This window comes from Seriola dumerili, unplaced genomic scaffold (genome assembly GCF_002260705.1).
Source record: "Seriola dumerili isolate Sdu_G_001 unplaced genomic scaffold, Sdu_1.0 BDQW01000068.1, whole genome shotgun sequence".
NCBI classification, from domain to species: domain Eukaryota; kingdom Metazoa; phylum Chordata; class Actinopteri; order Carangiformes; family Carangidae; genus Seriola; species Seriola dumerili.
Genome location: NW_019174323.1, coordinates 15961054 through 15983105, shown reverse-complemented (window position 1 = coordinate 15983105; position 22052 = coordinate 15961054). Strand labels below are relative to the sequence as shown.

Sequence of the window (22052 nt, the reverse complement as noted above, 5' to 3'; positions counted from 1 at the left end):
GATGAGGCCATCTTGACTCAGGGGGCGGGAGGTGTGAGGAAGCCTCAACCAAAAAGAGGAGAAATGTGCCTCCCGGGGGGAAAGTTGTCTAATTTATATGAGGTGTCCTCTTGGCTACCAGCTCGTCAACGGTAGCTCTGCCTACAAATGAGGGTTGAGCCTCCAGTCAGGAATTTGTCTGACTTTGTTGAGAGTTTGGAGGCTGTGTGAGCCCCACAGCTCCACTGCAAGGATGGAGCATGTTGCTGATTAAGCTAAAGTTTGCTGTTGACAGTCAGTAAGTACTTTCTAACCACAGGCGGGCTGCTTCTTTAACCACAACCTCTTGTTGCTATGATAGAGAATATGTGGGTCTCCGCCCGGGTGGCTCACACACTGAGGCTCAGTCCTTCCTGCAGCAGGTTCAAATCCAGCTCTGTGCTGCATCATCCCCTCTCTCTCCCCCAACTTTCCTTTTTCTTCCATCACTCTCTCACTGTCCCCATCACAATAAAGGCAAAAAAATGCCCCAAAATAACTTAAATAAATAAATAAATAAATAAATAAATAAATAAATAAAAAATAATAATAATAATAATAATAATAATAATAATAAATAAAAGGTGTATAGATGAGCAAAAACTGGTGTAGATTAAAGTGGAAAAAGTTTTTAATTAAAAAATAATCTAATAATCTAATTAGCAAATTAATGTCAGGTTGGAAGTTTCCTGATCTCCACACTGGGAGAGGATTTTATTCATTCATTCACCCCTTCATCACCACATCACTGATCACACACCAACATCCAACTTCAAATTTGACCTTCCACACTTGCTGTTGTCTGATTGGCCGCCTGCTTGTTTCCTGTTTGTTGTGTATTGATGTCTGTGTAACAGCATATTATGGCACCCAAAGCTGTAATAACCTGAAATTTTCATTTCACTTAAAATAAATAAATGACAACACAATCGCCAAAAATCCGCGCTTTGTTTTTTAAAAAGCAGCGGGCATCGTGGTGCTCGATACGAAAAGCTTATCTCACAGCGCTGAAATATAGCTGTTTGTTCTAATGTCACCATAAAAAACAAAGGAACCATTAGAGATATTACAAAGTTCTACGTATCTCTTTACCTCTCCGTCTCACAAAAACATATAAAAAAAAAAAAAAAACCTCACAAACACATAAACCCTTGGGGGCGTCACAGATAACAGCTCTCCCGTCTATCCCCCAAAATGCAATTAGCCATTATGTGGCCCTCCATAATCTGCCATGTTCATTTTTATTTGCCTTTGATACAGCCGGGGCTTATCTCGCCAGTCTTTAAACAGAGCACCGCGTACATCCCCCGGCAACAGGAAAGCAAAGTCAAAGTTATCAAACCTATCCAAAAGCTAAAAGAAAAGGATAAGTCAGAGTGAGACAGGCGTGGGGGGGGGAGGGGGGGGCTCGCTCCGTTTGACAGCGCTTCACACCAACAGAGGAAGGTTAGTCATCCGAGCCCCTGAGAGACGCATCAGAACTGATCTGGGATGTGGAGGAAAGTGATGACCTTATTTTGCTGTGTATATAACTATAAGCGTTTCTGTTTGCGAGCAGAATAGATGAACTGGGACACAGATATGAAATCTAATTTCAGGTCGTAATGATGCAGAGAGTGTGTGAGGGAGTGTGTGTGTGTGTGTGTGTGTGTGTGTGTGTGTTTGAGTGTGTGAGGTTTACCGTCATTGCCCTGGCTCCCCTCTCTCTTCAGCATCTGTACCGCCCCCACATACTTCTTCAACTGGACCTTCAGGACCTCATTCTCCCTGCGCGCACACACACACACACACACACACACACACACACACACGGCTTATAAGGCATGAATAAAAATAAGGATGCTATAACTACAATACATTGTACACAAGGAATTTAGACTTTAATGTCAACTATCCTTCCTCTATTTCACAACAGACAAAATAATCCTCTGCCTCCCGGGGCGGCCGCAGTGAAGACGCTGCAGAGTGTAATATGACGAAGGGCACATTTTTCTGACCAGAGCTGCAACACGCCAGTGATAGGAAGTTGTTTACTCTGTTTTGTGACAGCATGTGGTGGAGGGAGACGGTGTGAAACTCGTTGTTGTGACATCTTGTCACCTGTGGAGCGATGAAAATAAAAAAAAAAACACCTGAAATCTAATCCAGGTGGTCAGACTTGAGATATATTCACAGAGAAGCGACGGGACTCATATTTCAACCGAAGTAACAGCCCCTGTCGCAGTCAGGCCAGCAAGAGGCGGGTCCAGAGACCGTCTCCACGCCTGATATGAACATGAATCCCGACACGAACGATCCGATTTTGCAAGTGGAAATGCACCGAAGACTGAGGAGCAGAGCCGGCTGTGCAGGTGGACTGAGACAGATCTCTCTACACGGAGAGAGGGAAAACCGCAGATCCGAGAGGCTCGCGGAGGCGCCGACACACACGCAAGTTCAAAAGTAAAGTTATACATGCAAGTATGAAAAACAGCCATGCAAATGTCTCACAGCGAACCGTGTGCGATCGCCCACATGCAGCACTGGGAACGCATGAGTCCAGCTTCACTTCAGGTCTGACTGTTGAGATGCCGTTGAGTCAAAATACTGTTAACTGCAGATTTTTAAAACACGTGAATATTAAGAATTAGCTCCAACGCAAGTAGAGCATGTGGCAGACAGAGCTGAACACATACTGTCGGACTCTTCCTCTCGTCAGCAACAACCCGTAGTTCCTATAAAGTGAAACCTGCGACAGCGAATGAGATCTTCAACAACAGTGCACTTCCAGCAGTTTTGGAGAAGGCCTGTTTCTATTTGCATAATGATGTCCCCATCTATAAAGTGTGAGTTCCACAGAGGAACAGTTTGCCAGGGGCTGTCACTGTCGACAAAGATTCAAACTGACATAAAAAAGAAATGGTTTTTTTCCTAGTTTGTAGTAGAGCAGTGACTTCCCCGACTGCAGCCGGCCTCCAAAGCGCTGAGGAAAGGCTGTTGTTATAACGGCACAGTAATGCCCATGATTTTGGTCGGGAGAAGTTAAACAATCACCTGCAGGAGTAACTTCCATCAGGGCGAATGTTTGAGAAAAGACAGATAAGGACATGAAAAGGAGTTTCACCAGCGTTTTGTCATTAAAGTCAGCTGCAGCTTTTACTTTGAAGGAACAGGAAGCAGTCACAAAATCAAATCAACAACATGAATTCACATCAGAAGAAACGAAAGGGAACAAACACCTGGCTCTCCGGAGCTTCATGTCCGCAGATTATTCAAGGGGTTTTTACATGACAAGCCCGTGTTAGAAGAGGCAGCAGCGTGACCTCTGACCTCTGGGTTTCAGTATTCAGAACCTCAGAGATGCATTTTAAAACCTCGTGTACATTTAAATCCAGCTGCATCAGATGGAGAGTCAGAGAAGGAGGATGTGGGTCGATGTCTTAGTGTAAATGGGGTCAAAGTTACAGCCTTGTTCAGCTACAATCATACGTTAGCATGCCTGAGTGTGTGTGAGAGTGTGTGTGAGAGTGTGTGTGTGTGTGTGTGTGGGAGTGTGTGTGTTGAACTGTGCCTGATGATTCAGACACAAAGACATAGTGATAAAGAAAGAAGAGTGAGAGACAGAGGCGGTCTCCTTACAAGCCGTAACCGGTTGAACATCATCGACTTTGGGGAGGAAAGTCAATCAGAGTTGGAGTGTGGCTTTATGCCCTTGGCAGTTAAATTTAACAGCCTTTGTCTTGCTACCCCCCCCCTGCCCCCCATGCCCCCCCCCTCCCTCCCTCCCCAACCCCTCATTCTCCATAGTGTGATTTTGGGTGCCCTGCTTATCAGCCCTCATTCTCCACCAACAAAAGAGGCGGCTGCCTGGAGACCCTCTGAATCCACACGACGAGCTCTCCGAGGAGCCGTCCACATCGCTGTTATCAGAACCACCCGCGGCCCAGACGCCGTTCCAGCCTGATTAAATTATAGCTACTACACACACACGCTTGCTCCAAGTGTGTGTGTGTGTGTGTGTGTGTGTGTGTTTGTGCAGAAGCTTGGGGAGATACACAGATATTCAGAACCATCTCATTTTACAGAGAATGAATGTTGCTCCAGCAGGTAGACTACAGCAATTGACAAAAATTGTGAGTCAACTGTCCTTGATACGTGAAGCTCAGGTTAAAATGTTCTTGTAGAGATCTTACTGGTTACCTCCGCTGAGGTGGTCGGTTTGTTTGGCAACAGGATTATGCAAAAAAGTATTGAACCGACTCGCACCAGACTTAGCGGAGGGATGGGGCCTCGCCCAGGGAGGAGCCCAGTCGATTTTGGTGCTGATCCAGACGAGGAGGCGGATCTAGGAATTTTATTTATCACTTTTCCTTAATATTGCAAAATTTTCCATTTTTCAACACTTTCATCAGTTTCTCAGGAAATAATATACGGATTTTAATGCAACAAATCAGACATATTTTTGTGTTGAGATGCATGACTTTCTACAGCTGCAGACCCAGATAATAATCTGAACCTGACAGACGTGATTGTTTGGCCTTGGCGGAGGAACACGCTCTACTGAGCGCAGTTCCAGTTAATACTTTAATCACTTCAGCTCTTTTCTCTTGTTTGCTCCTTTCAGCCTCAGACAAACAGAGGAGCCGCTATGTCATCATTACAAACTCCGCGCAACCGCACGTGTTCACTCTGGACTCACGCTGATGTTCGCCGCCCTCTTAGAGACACTATTAAAGATGCAATAATCAATATCTTTATATCACGCACAGATCAAATGACTGTGTAATGTGAAAGTGCTGGAGGCATTATCACCGGACTCTGCTCTTACCTTCAGCTCTGTGGAGCTTTTAAGCCTCTCTCAGCTCATTGTTTTGGTTTTCCGGTCCGCAAATTATATCAGCATCAAAGAAATGCGTTATCATGCTGGAAGCAGCCATTAGTGGATGAGCAAATTGCGCCCGTAAAAGGGATGCACACAGTCAGCAACAATACTCGGGATTGGCTGTGGCAGTAAAACAATGATTGATTGGTACGAAGGGCTCCAGAGCGTGCCGGGAAATCATTCCCCTTAGCATTACATCACCGGCAGAGGTATGGACCGCTGACACAAGGCAGGTCGGGTCCATGGACTCATGTTGTCATGTGTGTGCCTCAGCAGAAATACTTATACTTATAATCCATCGTGTACCTACATCACTTCGCCCGACATCAGCTGACATCACAGGAGCGACGCGGTTGCGACAGTGTGAATAAGCAAGCGCCCTGCAGGTTATGAGGGAGAACCCCCGGCTCTTACAACAGCCTGACCCTGCACAGCTGACTCTCAAATCCAATTTCAGAGCACACTGATAAAACACAACTTTGGAGGTGTGAAACGCGCCCTCTGCGTCACTGTCTGGATTGAAGCGGCTTCCCTCAGGTCGTACAGCTGCCTGTGCAATAAACCTGCTCAACACTGACAGGAAAACTCTCCACAACATGCCTCAACATCTCCCCAACAATCTATTTTCCTCCCGCCCTGGTTTAAGTTTCCATTCACTGAGTAGAAATCGTAGAAAAAGCCGCCTTTGCTTTGCATCACAAATCTCATTAAGACCCAAAGTCTGAGGTTCTTCACAGGAAAGGAAACCATGAAGTATTTCCTGCTCCTTGCTGATTCTGCTTTGTATACCTGGACTACTAGTGAGTAAACTATCTATCTACTATCTACTATAACATACAGTGTGTATATTGCATCCATACATTCAAACAGTGTTATGCTGTTAGCTTAAATACCCAGTGAGGTTGCAATCCTAGATTTCTGAGCCGCATTCACTTCCCTAAACGCCTCTGGCGAGTCCAGCATCAGTCAGACTCCCAGGAGAGAAGGTGAGCGACGGATACTAAACAAAACTAAACTACAAAATCACCCTGGGAGCCACAACACTGTGCAAGTTTTCCTCAACTCCAAAACTGCAGCTTTGGCTCCTCTGTCGACGCTTTCCAATTGAGAGCGATCCATTAAGTCGTTTGATGCGTCGCTTCTAGTGAATGTCGGATCACTGCAAATGCGGAGTGTTGGAAACTCATCTGAAGCTCTAAGCGCCTTCTCTGCCTCCGGGGACGGTAAAAGTTTTAAATGAGTGTGTCTGAAGTGAAGCACTTTCCGGGGCATCTCTGTTGTAACAACTGCATCCTCTGTCCAGCTGATGCGGGACCAGCCGCAAACCGCTTTCTCATTAAGGGCGGTAGTGTGACCCAGAAATACTGGGAGAGTGAATGTCTGCTCAGAGGATAAGCCTATTAGCTGTGTTGATTAATAAAACTGTTGAAGTCATCTCATCTTCTTCCACGTGAGAGACCAGCGAGAAAGACAAACAGTGATTGTGCATAAGGAGATTTATTAATGAGTTTCTGGCTGTTTTTTGTGCAAAAGAAACAAAAGTGAGAGAGAGAGAGAGAGAGAGAGTGTGTTGTGTTGTGTTGTGTGTGAGACACGTTTAAACTGCGTGCAAATAAAGATGGAGAAAGCAGGGGAAACGGTGTGTTTGAGAGATAAAGAAATTGTAAATATTTTGTATGAAAGAGGGAAAGTCAGTAATGACTGTAAAGTCTGAGCTTTGTATAAAGCAAATACTGTAACAGACTATTAGAGAGGGAGGAAGGACGGTGCGTCTTATCTTCTCTGGAAGAAAAGAACAAAAAGTATCTCAAGAGGAAATCTTAAACTTCAACTACACGCAGTAATTTCTTAAGTTGAGATGAAGCCCTGGGGTGATTTTCATTCCTTGTATTCCCCCCCACCCCTTTCTTTTATCATCGCCATGCTCCGCAGACGTCTTAATGTGCGATAAACGCGGCTAAATTGGCTGTTCTTCAGGTACGGTCTGCTTTCGTTTGGAAGTGGTAAATGAGAGGTTCAAAGACGCCCTCAGAGACAGACAGCTCAGTCGCTGGGTAAAGCTCCTGAGTGCAATTTACTGCTCAGCCTCTCAGAAAATACATTATAAGTATACACTCTTGTGTCACACTTCCAAAGGCCCAATGCCCAAAGCTGTATAAACTCATATACACGCGCACACACACACATATATATATATATATATATATACCCACACTCAAGCTCAACGAGGCCAGGCCGGGGTGCAGGGCTGGATTGTTAAAACCTCAGCATTGAAGGGAAAAGGCCCCCCTGGGCAGAGTGACATAATTGACTTCCAACAGATAGAAAAACAGCGAGCCTAAACACTCCCAACAAGTAAACTAGGCAAACTTCACAGCCGCTCTCGCTGCCACTTCTTAGATCAGCTACAGCAGACTGCCCGGAGAAAAGACTGCAGCCCTGCCAGCTAAGAAAAAGGCATCTGCTCTCATTTCTTTTGTGCGTGTGTGTGTGTGTGTGTGTGTGTGTGTGTGTGAGAGTATGTGTCCGCCTGTCCAACCACCCCCTCTCCCTGTGACGAGGTAGCGCTTCCTGGCCCAAGCCCACTCGACTGGCTGCCTTCCCGTCTTCCTGCTGCGAGAGGCCTGCTTTCTGCTCGGCCAAGTGACGTCTAAAAAAGGGGGACAAGAAATGGTTGTGGGGAAAGTTTGGTGTGTGTGTGTGTGTGTGTGTGTGTATGTGTGCAAGACTACTTTGGTTTTGGACATCCATATTTAAAGCAACAGGTTTTTTAACGACTCTATTTCTGTTATCATTAGCGGTGACAGTGAAGATACTGAGACGTGAGGCCAGATATCGTGTGTGATCACAAATGTTTGAATATCAACCTACAGAGGGAAATGTTTAATTGCGATATTTCTGACTCATATTCAACTGCGACTTCAAGCCGTCCTGTGGAGTTAACATCCAGTGTTTATCCCCGCAACATATTGTGTGTAGGAATTTCCCTCCTCATAAAACTTTTACAAATCACATTTTAAAAATATTTTTTTAAATCCTGCGATGTTTACGTCCATATTAACCAGATCAGCGGCTCAAACTCTTTCACGTCAAGGCCCCTGAAACTGACACAAATTAGACCGCAGACCCCGTCTGATAAGATTTTTTGCTTTTAGAGGTTTTATTACAGAATTATGAATGAAATTATGGTGAAAATAAATGATTCCCCTTTTTGCTTGGGACCTCCAGGACCCCGCTTTGAGAACCGCTGAACCAGATAACACAGAGCTCCTGCTATCACCATCAAAGTGTTATGCATCACATCACCTGCGAGCTATTGATTGCCCATGTGTTTGCGTCCCTGTGCATGTGCACGATATGCAAAGAAAAAAACTCTACAGGGTGCCTGTAAATTGTGATTTATTTTTCTAAACAACAGAAACATCTACATGCTGCAGTACAGTTCAACAGCAGCTCGAACTGCCTCCTCGCTCCCAGAGCTGAATCGACACCGTGATGAAGGGCGCGTTTGTTGCAGGACTGTTTCTTTCAGCTCGGATTGAACCTACTGCTACTTTGCCACTGGGTGTATCTGCGTTCAGCGGCAAGCAAACGTACGGGAGGATTGTTGCATGTGCGTGTTAGAAGCTGGGAGCAAGGACGTGGGCTGCGATGTGTCAATGTGCGAGTGTAAGGGGTCTTACATTTTCATGCTATATTTGGACGGACGTGTGAGTGAGCCCACTCCCCTCTGCCGGAGTCGACGTCAGCCGAAATCTATCTATGGCGACTCGCTCATCCTCTGCCACCCCCATATACACACACACACACACACACACACACACACACACACACACACACACATGAACGCACATGCCACTTTTTTGGGTTTGGATGCTGCTCTACCAGAAGAACTAAAACATTATGTGATAAACGTTTCACCTGAACACTTGTGCGGCAGAGTGACTCCTCTCAAAGTTAACGCTCATTAACCAATCAGTCTTAATTAACGCAGCAGCAGTAGAGTAATTGAGTTAGCCGGTCGGTCAACGAGGAAGCCAGCAGATGATAAGATGTTGGTGTTCGGCCCCCCGGCTCGCTCTCAGTGCGAGATAATCACAAAGAATTGTGGGATACATAGCAACTGTTGCCAGTAGCTTCTTTTCCCTGAATGATGCTGACAGCTTTCAACCCTCATTCAGCGGCTAGCTGCTCCTTCAGCGGTATTTATAGCCACGATTGATCGAGGCAGATTTGGCCGAGGAGGAGAAGCAGCACTTGAGATTTAGCGGCAGACTATGGGAATCGGCTTCATGTGTATGTGTGTGTGTGTATGTGTGTGTGTGTGTGTTGAGTTGTGAGGGAAAACACACGGTGTGTCACAGTCACCTGCGGAGGAGAGGGAGGCAATTGTGAGGCCATCACTTGTGTTCCTAGTACACTCCTCTCCTCTGCCTCTCTCTCTCTCTCTCTCTCTCTCTCTCTCTCGTTGTCATTTCCACTCCATTAAAGTGCTCCACGCGAACATGAAAATCATCACATATTAAAAAAGCCCCCATCAGCCCCTGCACTGTCATGCCCACGAACCCATCAGCGTCCGCAGTCCCAACACACTTAACTCTGAGTAAACTCGGATCAATCCTCGCAGGTGGCTTGACTTGCTGGAGGAGGCTACTATCTGAACACAACACTTGCCGGGGCTTCCTGTTTAGACCGCTGGAGGATGACTAATCCTCTATTTAAAGGGCTCGGGGCTCAACCGAAGAACTTCTGGCGTACAGGCAATCAATTGTAGATGCTGAGGTGACGCAATTCACTTTCAGGGGAAGCTGTAGGTGGTCGCTTACTGGAGACAAAAGTGTACGTACGTTTGAGAACCGAAAAAAGGGGGAAAAAAGTTTCCAATGTTGTTCTGACATCCCGTCCTCCAGATACTTACAGTTTCCTCTTCCTGTCTGGGCGCAGCGGTAATTACTGTGATTATGTGTAAAACAGTGATGCCGCCGCCGTAGGTGCGAGGCAACAGCCCAGCACAATCAGCGGCAACAAAAGCAGCTTTAATCACAGACGTGAAGGTCCTCTGGGCCGCTACAGCTTCCACACTCTGTTTATTGACGGAAAAGTTCTTTGTTTAAACTTGTAGATCCAAATAAATGAGGGGGAAAAAACAGAAGTTCACAAACCGGCTCGTCTTCTTTGACTAGAAGACATTGTACGTTGTCAAACACGGGTGATTAGTAATGTTAATAAGGACTGTTAGTGTTATTGTCGTTATTGTGATGTGGGAAAAGCTCGGTTTTTAGACGGGCTGGATGGCCGTGGAATTAAATCTGCATTATGTAAAAAGTAGTGTAGTGTGCCCCCCCCCCCCTCCGGCACAAAACAGCCATTATCTATCTGCAGGGGGTTGACAGGTTAATGGTCAGTGCCAATGACCCAATCATTACAGTGTCAAGTGATTACAATTCTGGCTTTTTAAATAAAAAAAATGTTTTGCTGCACTTTCCTCCCACCAGCGCCCCCCTGCTTCAGTCCAGCCGAAGACACAGGAAACAACATCCACTTGTGTCAGCGTTGTTATTTCAGTACTGGCCACACTGTTCAGAACTGCATTAGGAAGCTTCATGTTTTTATCCAGGACAGGATGAGACGTTTAAAGCTCTGAAGGAAAATCTTTTGGCAACACATTCAGTCAGAAGTGACAAGAGACAAACAAAGTTTTGTATTTCTTTAGATTTGTTCTTTCAAAAGCAGAAATAAACTATTTTTTTTCCCCCTATTACTGATTAATCTCCGGATTATTTCGATTAATCAATCGACCATTTGGTTTTTAAAAAATCCCAGAAAATCCTTTACGGAAGCATTTTCAAGTGCTTTTTTCTTTTTTCATGTGTTAGTTTTCTTAAACGTAAATGCTAAAATTTGAGGAGGCTGGAAAGTGTGAATTTTTTGGCAGCTCTGCGTGAGAATGGCTTCTCAACACTGACTCAGGTAGGGGTGCTGCGAAGCTCTGCTTTGTTGCAGCCCCAAACCGTGTTAAAAGGTTGACAGTATGAGTCAGTTTCTCCTTTTAAATAAATCCGAGCTAGTGCAGCAGTTAATGCAGTTAATCTCCCGTATTGTGAGAGGAGACGACTGCATTAATGTCCATTTCTGCAGACTTCCCCTGGGCTGCTTCTCACCTGGCCAGTGCCTGGACCTTGGCTGTGTGTCTCTCCTCCAGCTCCGCCAGCTTCTTCTTCAGCAGATCAGTTTCTTGCCTCAGGCCCGCCGAGTGCTCCATCTCCCCGTCCAGCAGGCAGCGAAGAGAGCTGTCGAACACATGAAGTCCGTCACATGCATGTAACATGATTCCACACGAAATATCACCGATCGTATCCAGGCGAAGTGTCTCCCAACAGACCTGATCCTCTACAGCGCTACATGTTGACACTCTGGTAATGTTTAGATCATAAACAGTAGATTTAATGAACATTATTAAGCTTTCTTAATTGCTGCAATAACTGAGTGTCTGAATCACATTCAGCTCCGATTATCAAACACTGAACACACATCTGTGGCTGCATCGCTGTTGATTTAATGCCACAAGTACAAATCACAGTGTATCATAAAAACCTAAATACCGCTTGGCAGACGCTTCACATTAATTATGATTGATCACAACGATGCGTAATACTGTGTTTTCTGGCCATTTCCAACAGAATATTATTGAGCTACGCTTTGCAGTTTTGCTCGACGATCAATTCCAGCAGCTGTTAAATGGATGTAAATCACAGCCTCTGGTTTCCTGCCTCAAGTCAGCACAAAACTGCCTCTCGTCTCAGGATGAGAAGAAAACAAGCTGAGACAATTCATAAAGAAAGGTCATTCGATATCTTCTTCCAGTCTGAGTCTGAGTGTGTGTGTGTGTGTGTGTGTGTGTGTGTGTGTGTGTGTGTGTGTGTGTGTTTGGGGGGTTTGGGAGCAGCAGATAAGGAAGGAAATATCCAAACGTACGTGTTTTGTTCCTCCAGCTCGTCCTTTCTGTTCATCATGGCTACAATGGCCTGACGCAGCTCCACTGCAGAGGAGGGAGAACAGGGTGAGACTTTCGGCACTGAAACCACCTCAAACACATAAAACACACACACACACACACACACAGCGCACCACAGCAATATGCATAAACTAATAACCTTCAGTTTCGAAATGTAGAAATAACAAAATCCCACTTTCACTCCCCATTTGCTGGATTAATGCTGCACTTTCCTTTCCGCCCCTGAGATGAACTGCTCTGATAAAATTAGGTTTTACTTTTTTTTTTCCCTCTGACAGAAGTTATATCTGACTCACAGAGAGCAGGATCTTTATTGCTAAATCATACTTTTATGATAGCTCCTATAAAACACAGAAGAAAGAAAGTAATCCGAGATAATAAAGGAAGGGGGGGGGCGACATTTGCATTAACATTGAGTGGCAAGAAAAAGTAAGTGAACCCTTTGGAATTATCTGCATTTATGTATAAATTTGTCAAATGGTCAAATCTTCATTTAGGTTACACAATCTATTTTAACTAATAACACACAGATCATTGTGTTGTTCTGTATTGCAGGTTGAAAAAAGTGTGTGTGTGTGTGTGTGTGTGTGTGTAACGAACAACAAAAGCTGATTGAAGTCAGGAGTTATCAAGCCTGGAGTCCAGCCAATGAAACTTGACTGGAGGTGTGAGGCAGAGACACTTTGACTCATTTATAGTTCGTTATTCACAAGAAGCTTCTGCTGATGTGAACCACGCTTCACAACCAAAAAAATAGATCTCACACACTTACAATCGAGAATTGCTGAACTGCATAAAGCTGCGAGGTTTACAGAGGCATCTCAAAGAGTTTAGACATTGATCAGTTCACAGTCAGACAAAACCGTCTATAAGGTCCGTATGTGAAAAGCGTGACGTGTGGGCTGATGAGATAATAAGCAGCGAATCCCCCAGTTCGACTCCCAGCCGGCTACTTTCTCTCCCTACATCTCCACTGGCACTATCCAAAACACGTAGACATAAAATGGCAAACTAAGGTTGACCTGAACACGCAGCAGATAACATGATCCTAATGGTGGAAAACCAGGTCAAACCAAAGGGTTTCACTTACTTCTTGTTGGCAGAACTCTACTTGACCACGACTACTTCACATGAATGTGTCTGACAGCCAATCAAACACATGCTAAATAACAACCGGAAAACGCCATTATGATAGTCAGCTGAATATCTCTCATTTGCATTGGGGTTTTTTTTTTTTTTTTTCCAAAAAACGTGTTGCTGTAGTAATTTCATCAATTTTGAGCTACTCAGGATCTCAATGAGCTGAACCCTCCAGCATGCTCACTGCAAAATCTCTATACGGCAGAAATCCATCAAGGTTTTAATTATCACTATCATAACTTTCAGCGTGAAAAGAAAAACCATCCTCTTCCTCCTGATGGTCAATTTGACTGATACATCTCAATTACCTACCAGCAGCTGACGAAGGAAGCTAAACCAATCTAACTTTATAGAAAAACAGTTTCATATAACTGATGCTGTTTAAAATACAGGAATGAGAGCAACTGAAACATCAAGCTTATGTTCAAAAGATGGCTTGTACAGTCAGACGGTGATTGCATATTTGTCTTTTTGAAAACGAGCGTAATGAGCAGCTCAAAAACTGTGTTTCGTTTAATGTGATTTCACCTGGACGTCTGGCCGTCACTTTGCTGCGTGGATGTATTTGTGCACAACGGACTCATCAGTGAAGAAGGAGATGGCGTTACAACTTTTTCAAGTGAAGAGTAGTTCGCTAAGAGTAGATGTAATTTTAAGAAGTTTTAACCAGGTAATTGAACCATTTCTATACATCTTAAAACACGTCTGGAGGAGATCTTTAAATGATTTTTTTTCCCCCCCCACCGTGAGTAGAATGAGATTGTGAGTGGGAAGTCTGAGTCCTCAGTGTGTTATCCAGAGGTCATCGCCATTTAGATCCCATTCATTAGAGTCAATGAAGACGATTAGTGCTGAAACGGGTCGTCAAACAGTCACAGACAATCAATAGGTAGTTCAATTCATTCTTTAAAAATGAAAATGCTGACCATTCACTGGTTCCAGCTTCTAAGGATTTTCTTCTTTTCTTTTTTTTTTTTTTTTTTAAGATTACAAATTGACTATCTTTGAGTTTTGAACCGTCGGTTGAATAAAAAAAAATTAAAAAAAGCAATTTGACAATGTGACACCTCGGCCTGGAGGAAGTTGTGATGAGCATTGTTCATTATTGTCTGAGGTTTTATGGACTTAAGCAATCAATCAAAAGAAATGGTAACTGAAATACGAGTTGGAAATAATAAAGTTAGTTGCAGCTCAATTTATCTTTTTTTTTTTTTAATTCAAAATATCAGATACCAGCAACTTTACTCTAAAACTCTCAATATGTTTTTCAGCCCGTCAATTGGACTGCATCAGCTACAGGCACAGTCTGCCAGCAGTCAGCAGTCAGCTGATGTTTATCTCCATCCTGATGTTAAGGACAGACCTGGCTGTGTGGTGGTGCAGTGACTCATCTTCTTAGTTATGGCTGGAGGTGCACAAAGAGACTGGTACCACAAATTTTCCAAAAATAACAACCATGAGACAAGGAGTTAATCTACCCTGCACTTTGAATTCCACCATTCACACACACACACACACATGCAGAGAGAGACCACAACTCTATGCTCATAACTAATGTAGGGTGTCAATGTAGCCCCAGACACAAGTAGGTCTCCTCCAACCCCGAGGTAAGTGCCTGGTTGGGGGGAGGAGGAGGAAGAGGAGGAGGAGCAGGAGGAGGAGGAGTGTGATGAAGAGCACAACACAGGAGCAGAAAAGAGTAAGTCTATTATCTCCACAGCTCCATTCTCCACATCAGCAGGCCAGAAATAAATGTGACCTTTAGTCCGACCACGCGTTCGCAGCGGGTGCCACAGACGAGCCATTAGGGACTTCAGTGCAGCCAGACGCCCCTCTGTCCTCGCAGGGGGACGCGGGCAAATTACAGCAGAAAGAGTGAGTGTGTGAGAGCGCAGATACGTATGCACGCAGCTCATATGTGTAACAGCCACCTTTGCTGGGGGAAAGAGTAAAAAGTGTGTGTGTGTGTGTGTGTGTGTGTGTGTGTGTGTGTGTGTGTGTCCACCGGAACCTACACGCTCTTGCTCAATTGTTCCAATAATAGCGGCATTAGCAGAGAGCTAGGCCATGTAATCGAGGTGCCTTGTGAATTATAGACTCCATACTCTCCAATCAATGGACTGCTTGGCCTCACACACCGAGGGAGAGGGAGAACTCTGCGCCACACACTTCTGCTTCTTCCTCTCTAACGCCATTTCTCCTCTCACTTTCTCCCGTGCACTTTAAAATCCAGAATGTTTTGTACGTGCGTCTGTGTGTGTGTGTGTGTGTGTGTGTGTGTGTGTGTGTGCGCGCTTCACGAGGCCGTCATCGTTAAATGAGCGCACCCCGTCATCAGCTGTTTTTAACTAATCCTCCGCACTAAAAACATACAGACACTTTAATGATACGTCGCTAATTTTTCTATTCATAAAACATCTTATTACTCACTTCAGATTTCTGAATTTATTAACAAGCTCAAGTGATTAAGTATTGTTCTTCCATAAAGAGGCTCATTTAAAATAAATAAAATAAATAATGGTCAAAATTGAAGCAGCAGAGGTTGAGACATCCTGATTTTTACTCTCTATAACAACAAGCGACAACAAACACAGCGTGCTGAAATTTCCCATAATGCTGCATTACATGTTTTTCAATTGGACCACTTAAAAAAAAAAAAAAAAACATAGCTGGGTATAAATAATCCTGATGATATCACTACCCCCGTAGTGGCTGCCCCTTGTTGCTGTGGGTTACGTGACAGCAGGCATAGAAATCGGTATCGATGGATTTCTCCGAATGTGACTGCTGGACGTCAGAGAGAAAAGAGCTCGTTGCTCTTTGATCTTAAAGGGGCCGACATCAAAATCATGTATTACAAGCGGATTTGCCTTTTTAATCAAAAAGCTGATCTTTGACTGAGGTCGGCTGTTATATATGTTTCCAAGGCGTCGTGTAGCTCTGCACCTCGACGACTGTTCTCTCTGCCCCGGCTCTCTCTCTGTGACCCCGTGACCTCCTCTTACCGAGGGCTAATAGACTGGACAACGGCTCCATCCCCGCGCTCACAGGCGGCTGCACTCACCTTTCCTCCCCTGGCTCAGCCTCTCTTTCTCCCACACACACACACACACACACACACACACACACACACACACACACACACACACACACAATCCAAGGAATCAAACAGCATCACTATGAGTGGCTAGGGGTCTAAGCTCTGCTAATGCAATGCTCATCTAGTGTTTGTTTGAATCTCAAATTTCTGAAATCTCACAGCTGATGTAAATTTCAGGCATTCACACAATCTCACTTTCTCACCAAAAATAAATAAATAAATAAATTCTTTGGGGGGGGGGGGGGGGGGGGCAGAGGAGTGTTTGTATCCAAGTACAGTAACATGTGCACACACTGGACCAACAGTGCCACCATGTGGATGGTTTGCTGTGATGGAAAAAAGGTGGCAAACGTCTGAGCAACCTCTTGGCACAGAGCCTCGCTCGTTTGCAATTAGATCACTTTTAACTGCAAACTAATCAGCAGGTTGGATTTAATTTACTACAGACGACAGCTGCGGTGACATTTCCCAACAAAGACATGTGAGGACTTCCAAAGGATTCATTACTGCCGCAAACTTCTTGGGGATGTTCTCTGAGAGGAGAGACTCTGATAAAACCTCAAGAGAAAGTGGCGATTCCACTATCGAGAGTTTAACTGTCATATTTAATGTGGATCATCTGTATCACTGATCTGACCGGCTGTGGAGCAGAGAAGTACAAAATAAGAGCAGTCCATAAGAGAGAGTTTCTTGCTGGCTTCAATCTCAGGCTTTTCCCAGCAGCTCTCAGGTTTAATAGTGTTTTGGAGTGGCTTGATTTTATGCTAATTTCCAGAAAACCTCAGAAGTGGTTTATGCTGGCCCCACTGGCAGATTTTTTAGATTTTTTTTTATTTGAAATCAGCACATTTGACTACTTCACAGAGTCGTCTGTGTTCTCTCTATCGGGGGAGTTGTTGCAGTGCATGACTGACGACGCTCCAGTTACTGCAGGTTTTATCAACAGTGTGAGTCCTCGCATCTTTTTTCACCGTCGCCATCATTCGTGAGAAATGTAATCCACCTCGTTTTGTTTGTTGTTTGTTTTTTTTGCAGTTAAAGTGATTTAATTGCTACAAGTGAAGTCCAGTGAAAAGACACTTTATGATGCTGGTTCACATGTGAAGAAAAATCCATGACGAATCGTTCCACAGAACAGGTTTCGAGAACAAACCAAACAAGAAGAGCAAGAGACAGACAGATGTGGGAAGAGGAGAAACACTCACCCACTGTCATGGACTCTGGCAGACCAGATGTTGGCAGCACGCTGGAAATTGGAGCCGGCTGCGTCGGTGGACTGGACTCCATACTGCAACACATGAAAAGAGAAAATCAGGTACTTTTGAAACTCTTTCATCATCATAATTTATTTTTCTACTGCTGCAGCAAAAAAAAAAAAAGTCACACTGACCACACCAGGATGTTAATTCCTGTGACTATACCTGACAAATATTTTTCCCCCATCACTGCAAATGATTCCCATGATAACACATCATCCCCGTCTGAAGCTTACTTGAACGTCAGCTCTGATCTGCTGCTCTCACAGTTTCCCACCGGCTCTGTTGACTCACACTGAGCAGGAAATGCAGCTGTGTCCTCCACAGAGCTCACTGAAACAAAATGGAAGTGAAAGTAAAGATATAGAGTTGCACAGAAAGTCCCTACATTTCATTCTGATAAATAACTGATCCCCGCGCTGAAGCCGTGCGCAGCTGTTGTCAGCAGCAAACAAAAAACAGTCAAACAAATATCACAGAATCTTTGTGAAACAGTGACGAGGGGAATCGGTGCAGCAGTGTGGGCTAAAGGCACTGAAGAGATTAAAAACTGATTTGGCATCAGGAAGTGTTTGTTTTGGTTTTTTTTTTAATATCTTCCTTGTGGATTACGGGAGTCTGAATAAAGTGTGCGGCCTCTGCGTCGGTGTGTGTGGTACCTGGCTGAGGGTCTGCAGGGTTCAGGGGGATGAGGATGTCGGAGCTGCTGTGGTTCGTCATCACCTGTAGAGGGCTCCACGTGGACACGCTGGACAGACTTCCCACCACCACCCTGTAACAAAAGAAGTTTAATCTCAGTCAGTTTGGTTGTGGCTTTTCCCCCCCCCCGAGCAATCACTGCATTTCACTTCCGCTCAGCCCCACAGGTCAGGTTTTTAGATTAAAGCCTCAACTGCACAACACAGTCTGTAGTCTATTATCTGAGGGTGTTGGAGGTCTAACACTGTGGGGGATGTAAACAGGAAGTTTAATGTTGCAATAGACTCACTGAGTTGGGCTGTGGGCTACGACTTGAGCCCCATTATTTTTGCTTACATTTTTTAACCAAACTGGCGCAAACTGACACTCAGGCATCTACTGCAGGTACGAGGAGCTGCTTTTTGTCTGTTATGTCATGAATAAACGTCATGACGAGAGTAAGAAATAATAATGTTAATGATCTATAAAATAATGCAACTTGCATTGTGGCCATCTGAACTGCTTCCCTCTTTTGAGTGGGTTAGAAATCTGCAAATTGCAGCTTGCAGCTATATTATTGATTGATTATCTATTAGTTGAGGCTCTGAGTGCCTTTGTTTTCTGATGAAAAGACACCGGAGGAAACCGGCTCTTAGAACCTGTTCATCAGCAGCAGGAGCCTCTAATTTGACAACAATTTGATAACTAATTTATAACTGTATTTTTTTCATCATCTCCTTTTTAATTTCACAAACGTTTCCTGGACAACCATGACTGGTACTCTGCCCCCAGGGCGTGAAGTCACGTGACTCACTGATCAGAGCTGATCCTCTCCTCCTCCTGGGTTTGTGCTCTGGGTTTGTACATCTCTTCCTCTTCCTCCTCCTCCTCGTTGTCTATGCTCTTACTGTCAGGCAAAGGAGGTGTAGTCATGGGAGGCGTACGAGAGGGATGGGGCGACCCCACCCAGCTGACTACGCCCGGCTCAACCAGGCCGTTCTGGGCCGGCGACGGGGGAAAGTCCGGCTCCAAAGGGTCTATCCCTTCCTCCACACTGCTCTGAGGAGGAGCAGTGTGACTCTTCCTCATCGTGCCCATCTTCTGGGAGTCCTCCTCCCCCTCCTCCTCATCCTCCGCCCCTCCATCCAGATCATCATCAAAGGAAATGATGTTGGTGATCTTCTTTTTCCTACGGCGCTCTTTCCTCAGCCCTGAGTCTGGGCAGGATAAAGATGAAAAAAAAAAAAAGTGAACAAAAAGCTCAATCTCAATTAAGTGAAACTTAAATTAATTCAGTACTTTTCACCTTTCTGGACTGGCTCCCTCCAAATGTTCATACGAAGTTTAATATTTATGGTGACATCAGCATCTTAAGTTTATTTCAATTACACCATTAAAAGTGCATTTCTGTGCTTCATCTCTTTTCCTTTTCAGAGCCAAAAAGTCTGACTGCGCATTTAGCGAGTCGACCGCTGAATAATCTGAATGGCTCTTCCCACTTTAAGGAAGCTGGGGCACCAACTCAAGGTGGTGCCCCAAGAATTTCATTTGCATTCATTCCGGTGGAAAGTTTTACCGCCGCACGGTTAGAATTTAAAAGCTTGTTCATTTCACTGAGCACGGGCCAGAAAATGGTGTGAGTTTTCCCCGATGGGACGGGCCGGGGCAGAGAGAGCTAAACGAGGTCAAATAAGGAGGCCAACATCCTGGAAGTTTATTTCATGGGGGATTTCATCGCTACTGCAGCTCTGTGCTGTAGATGCCTTGTGTTGCATCCACTAGATTTGTTCTAGCAGTGCATTCACTAAGCACGCTTCAGCTGAGCCATATGTAGTTGGAGTGTTTGTGTTTTGGTTCTGGGATGACTTTGTGACACAAACACACTCAAAGAGAAAATAACAGTATTCTGCATTAATAAAAATACAGCATGTTAAATGTTGCAGTTCCCTACCGGCAGAGGTGCTGCGTGGAAGGACAGGTAGCGGGTCTGAGGCTCCGTCCCCTCGCGGGGTGAAGCCGGGTACCACCGCCGTGGCGGTGCTGATCTCTCGCAGCAAGCTGCTGACCCCCTGAGTCGACTCCTTCCACAGGCTGCCGATGCCCTGCGTGGACTCCTTGAGGAGGTGGGAGACTGACGAGCCTCCTCCTCGAGTCACCCCGCCGTTCAGGTCGCTGTTGTCGATGTTGATGGCAAACAGGATGGAGTTCAGTCCTGAGTGCAGCGGAGAGAGAGAGACAGAGAGAGAGAGAGAGAGAGAGAGAGAGAGAGAGAGAGAGGGCAAAATATCACTCATCACAGATCAGGCCTGTTAAATCATAAGAAGCTTTTGAACTCGTGCAAAGTGCTTGGTGAACAGAACTGCTCACCAAGCACTTTGCACAAGATGAACTCAGGCGATCTCACCGTGTATGGAAACAGAGGAAAAGCTCTGGCATAAGATCAATGGTAAATATTCTTAATATTTTAGAGGTTGTGGTCGTCTGAGTTGTGCTCATCAATAGCTAGAAAGTGAGAGCACTGCCATTAACATTAATAAGGTTAGGGCATTCATTTTTTTCTGTATAAAAAGCCCTTCGCCATCAGATCAATCAGTTTCAGCTGTACTTTACCTGCTTCAGTTACCGTTTTTTTTACTGTTATCTTTTGTTGCTATTGTTAGCATGCTAACATGCTGAATGTTAACTCGTTACCACACTCGTTATCATGCTAACGAAACAAATTTTAGCATGCTAAAACTACCATGACATCAGGATATGTTTATGTTAATGTTACATTATATGTGTATTAGCATGTTAACACGTGTACTTTGTTATTATAACATGTTGAACATTAGCATGTAAAAAAAACTAACTGTATGCATTTTAGAAAACTAACCATGCTATGTTAGCATAACATGCCACATTAGCATATTAATGATAATGTTGTATAACATATCAAACTACACTAATGTGTACCATGCTATGTAGCTATAGCACTAGCATGGCTAAAAATCTGACCAACACTACTACAGTCTTGTGTATAGCAGGTTTACCTGCAATTAGCCAGTGTTACAACACAAGCTCACCTGCAGCCATGGTGGGGAGCATACTCGCTCTCTCTTCATCAAGAATAAAAGCCCAGTCTTCGTAGTAAGTTCTGCAGAACAGAGAACAGATGAGGTAACAGTGTCTCTACTCAAGACAAAGAGAGGAAATACCAGCTTTTTTAAAATTCAAAAAACATTTTGTCATTATGTGAAAATGCAAATACACACACACACACAAATGTACACAGTACCAACCCCAGACGTGGGCGGTCAGCCAGCAGTGTGTGCAGGTAGCGCTCCAGCGAGTGCTCATTGAGGGCGCAACGCAGCCATGCACGACCCCGGCCCAGCTCCGAGGAAATCTGCCGAAGTGAGTAGAACCGCTGGAGCTCATGGCGGTTCAGATGCTCCTTCACGTAAAACCAGAAAGTCAACTCTGGAAAGAGATGGAGGAGACGGTGAAGAGGAGAGTGAAAGGTGTCGTGATGAGGAAGACGAAATGAAAATGGAGACAAAATGAGGGATTGGAGGGTTGAAAAGGGTTGGGGACAAAAAATGTGAAAGCGTGGAGGGAATGAAAGGAACAGAAGAGGGAAGGAGGGACGGAGAGACGATAAAAAGTTAGAGGGATGAAAAGAACACAAGACACAAAAGTGAAGCAAGGTGAGAGAAGAGGAAAAGAGGCAAAGGAGGAAGAGAATTAGTTCCATCTCACTTGTGAAAAACAACTACACAACAGGGTCAAAGGTCAGCGAGGCAGCGGCAAAAACACTTCTGGAGTCTGGAGAGTCAGCACATCTTCACTCTCTCATTAACAAATATCCACAGCTCCTTTCACACGGCTCCGTCCTGACGTCCCTTAAGTCGCCTTTCTATATTTTCACTGACCTCAGAACTCACACAGTTTTGTTATTTTCTATAACAAAGGGGGAAAAAAATAAAAGACAAAAAAAAAATA

At 44.6% G+C, this 22052-nt stretch overlaps 1 protein-coding gene across 3 annotated transcripts in view; it reads right to left on the bottom strand.

The window, feature by feature from the left end:
- The window catches only part of snx29 (sorting nexin 29), a 124142-nt gene that overhangs the window by 95675 nt on the left and 6415 nt on the right, over window positions 1-22052 (bottom strand). For all 3 annotated transcript variants that reach the window (XR_002665046.1, XM_022743112.1, XM_022743113.1), the window contains exons 5-14: window positions 21350-21530; window positions 21134-21204; window positions 20020-20280; window positions 18883-19285; window positions 18050-18162; window positions 17627-17723; window positions 17340-17422; window positions 11855-11918; window positions 11041-11169; window positions 1700-1785 (exon numbers count right to left, since the gene is read on the bottom strand). Coding sequence is in view for 2 of the 3 variants with exons in the window: in XM_022743112.1 (XP_022598833.1) it covers window positions 1700-1785; window positions 11041-11169; window positions 11855-11918; window positions 17340-17422; window positions 17627-17723; window positions 18050-18162; window positions 18883-19285; window positions 20020-20280; window positions 21134-21204; window positions 21350-21530 (1488 nt within the window). In the remaining variant the exon portion in view is untranslated. The remainder of the gene's footprint in view (window positions 1-1699; window positions 1786-11040; window positions 11170-11854; window positions 11919-17339; window positions 17423-17626; window positions 17724-18049; window positions 18163-18882; window positions 19286-20019; window positions 20281-21133; window positions 21205-21349; window positions 21531-22052) is intronic.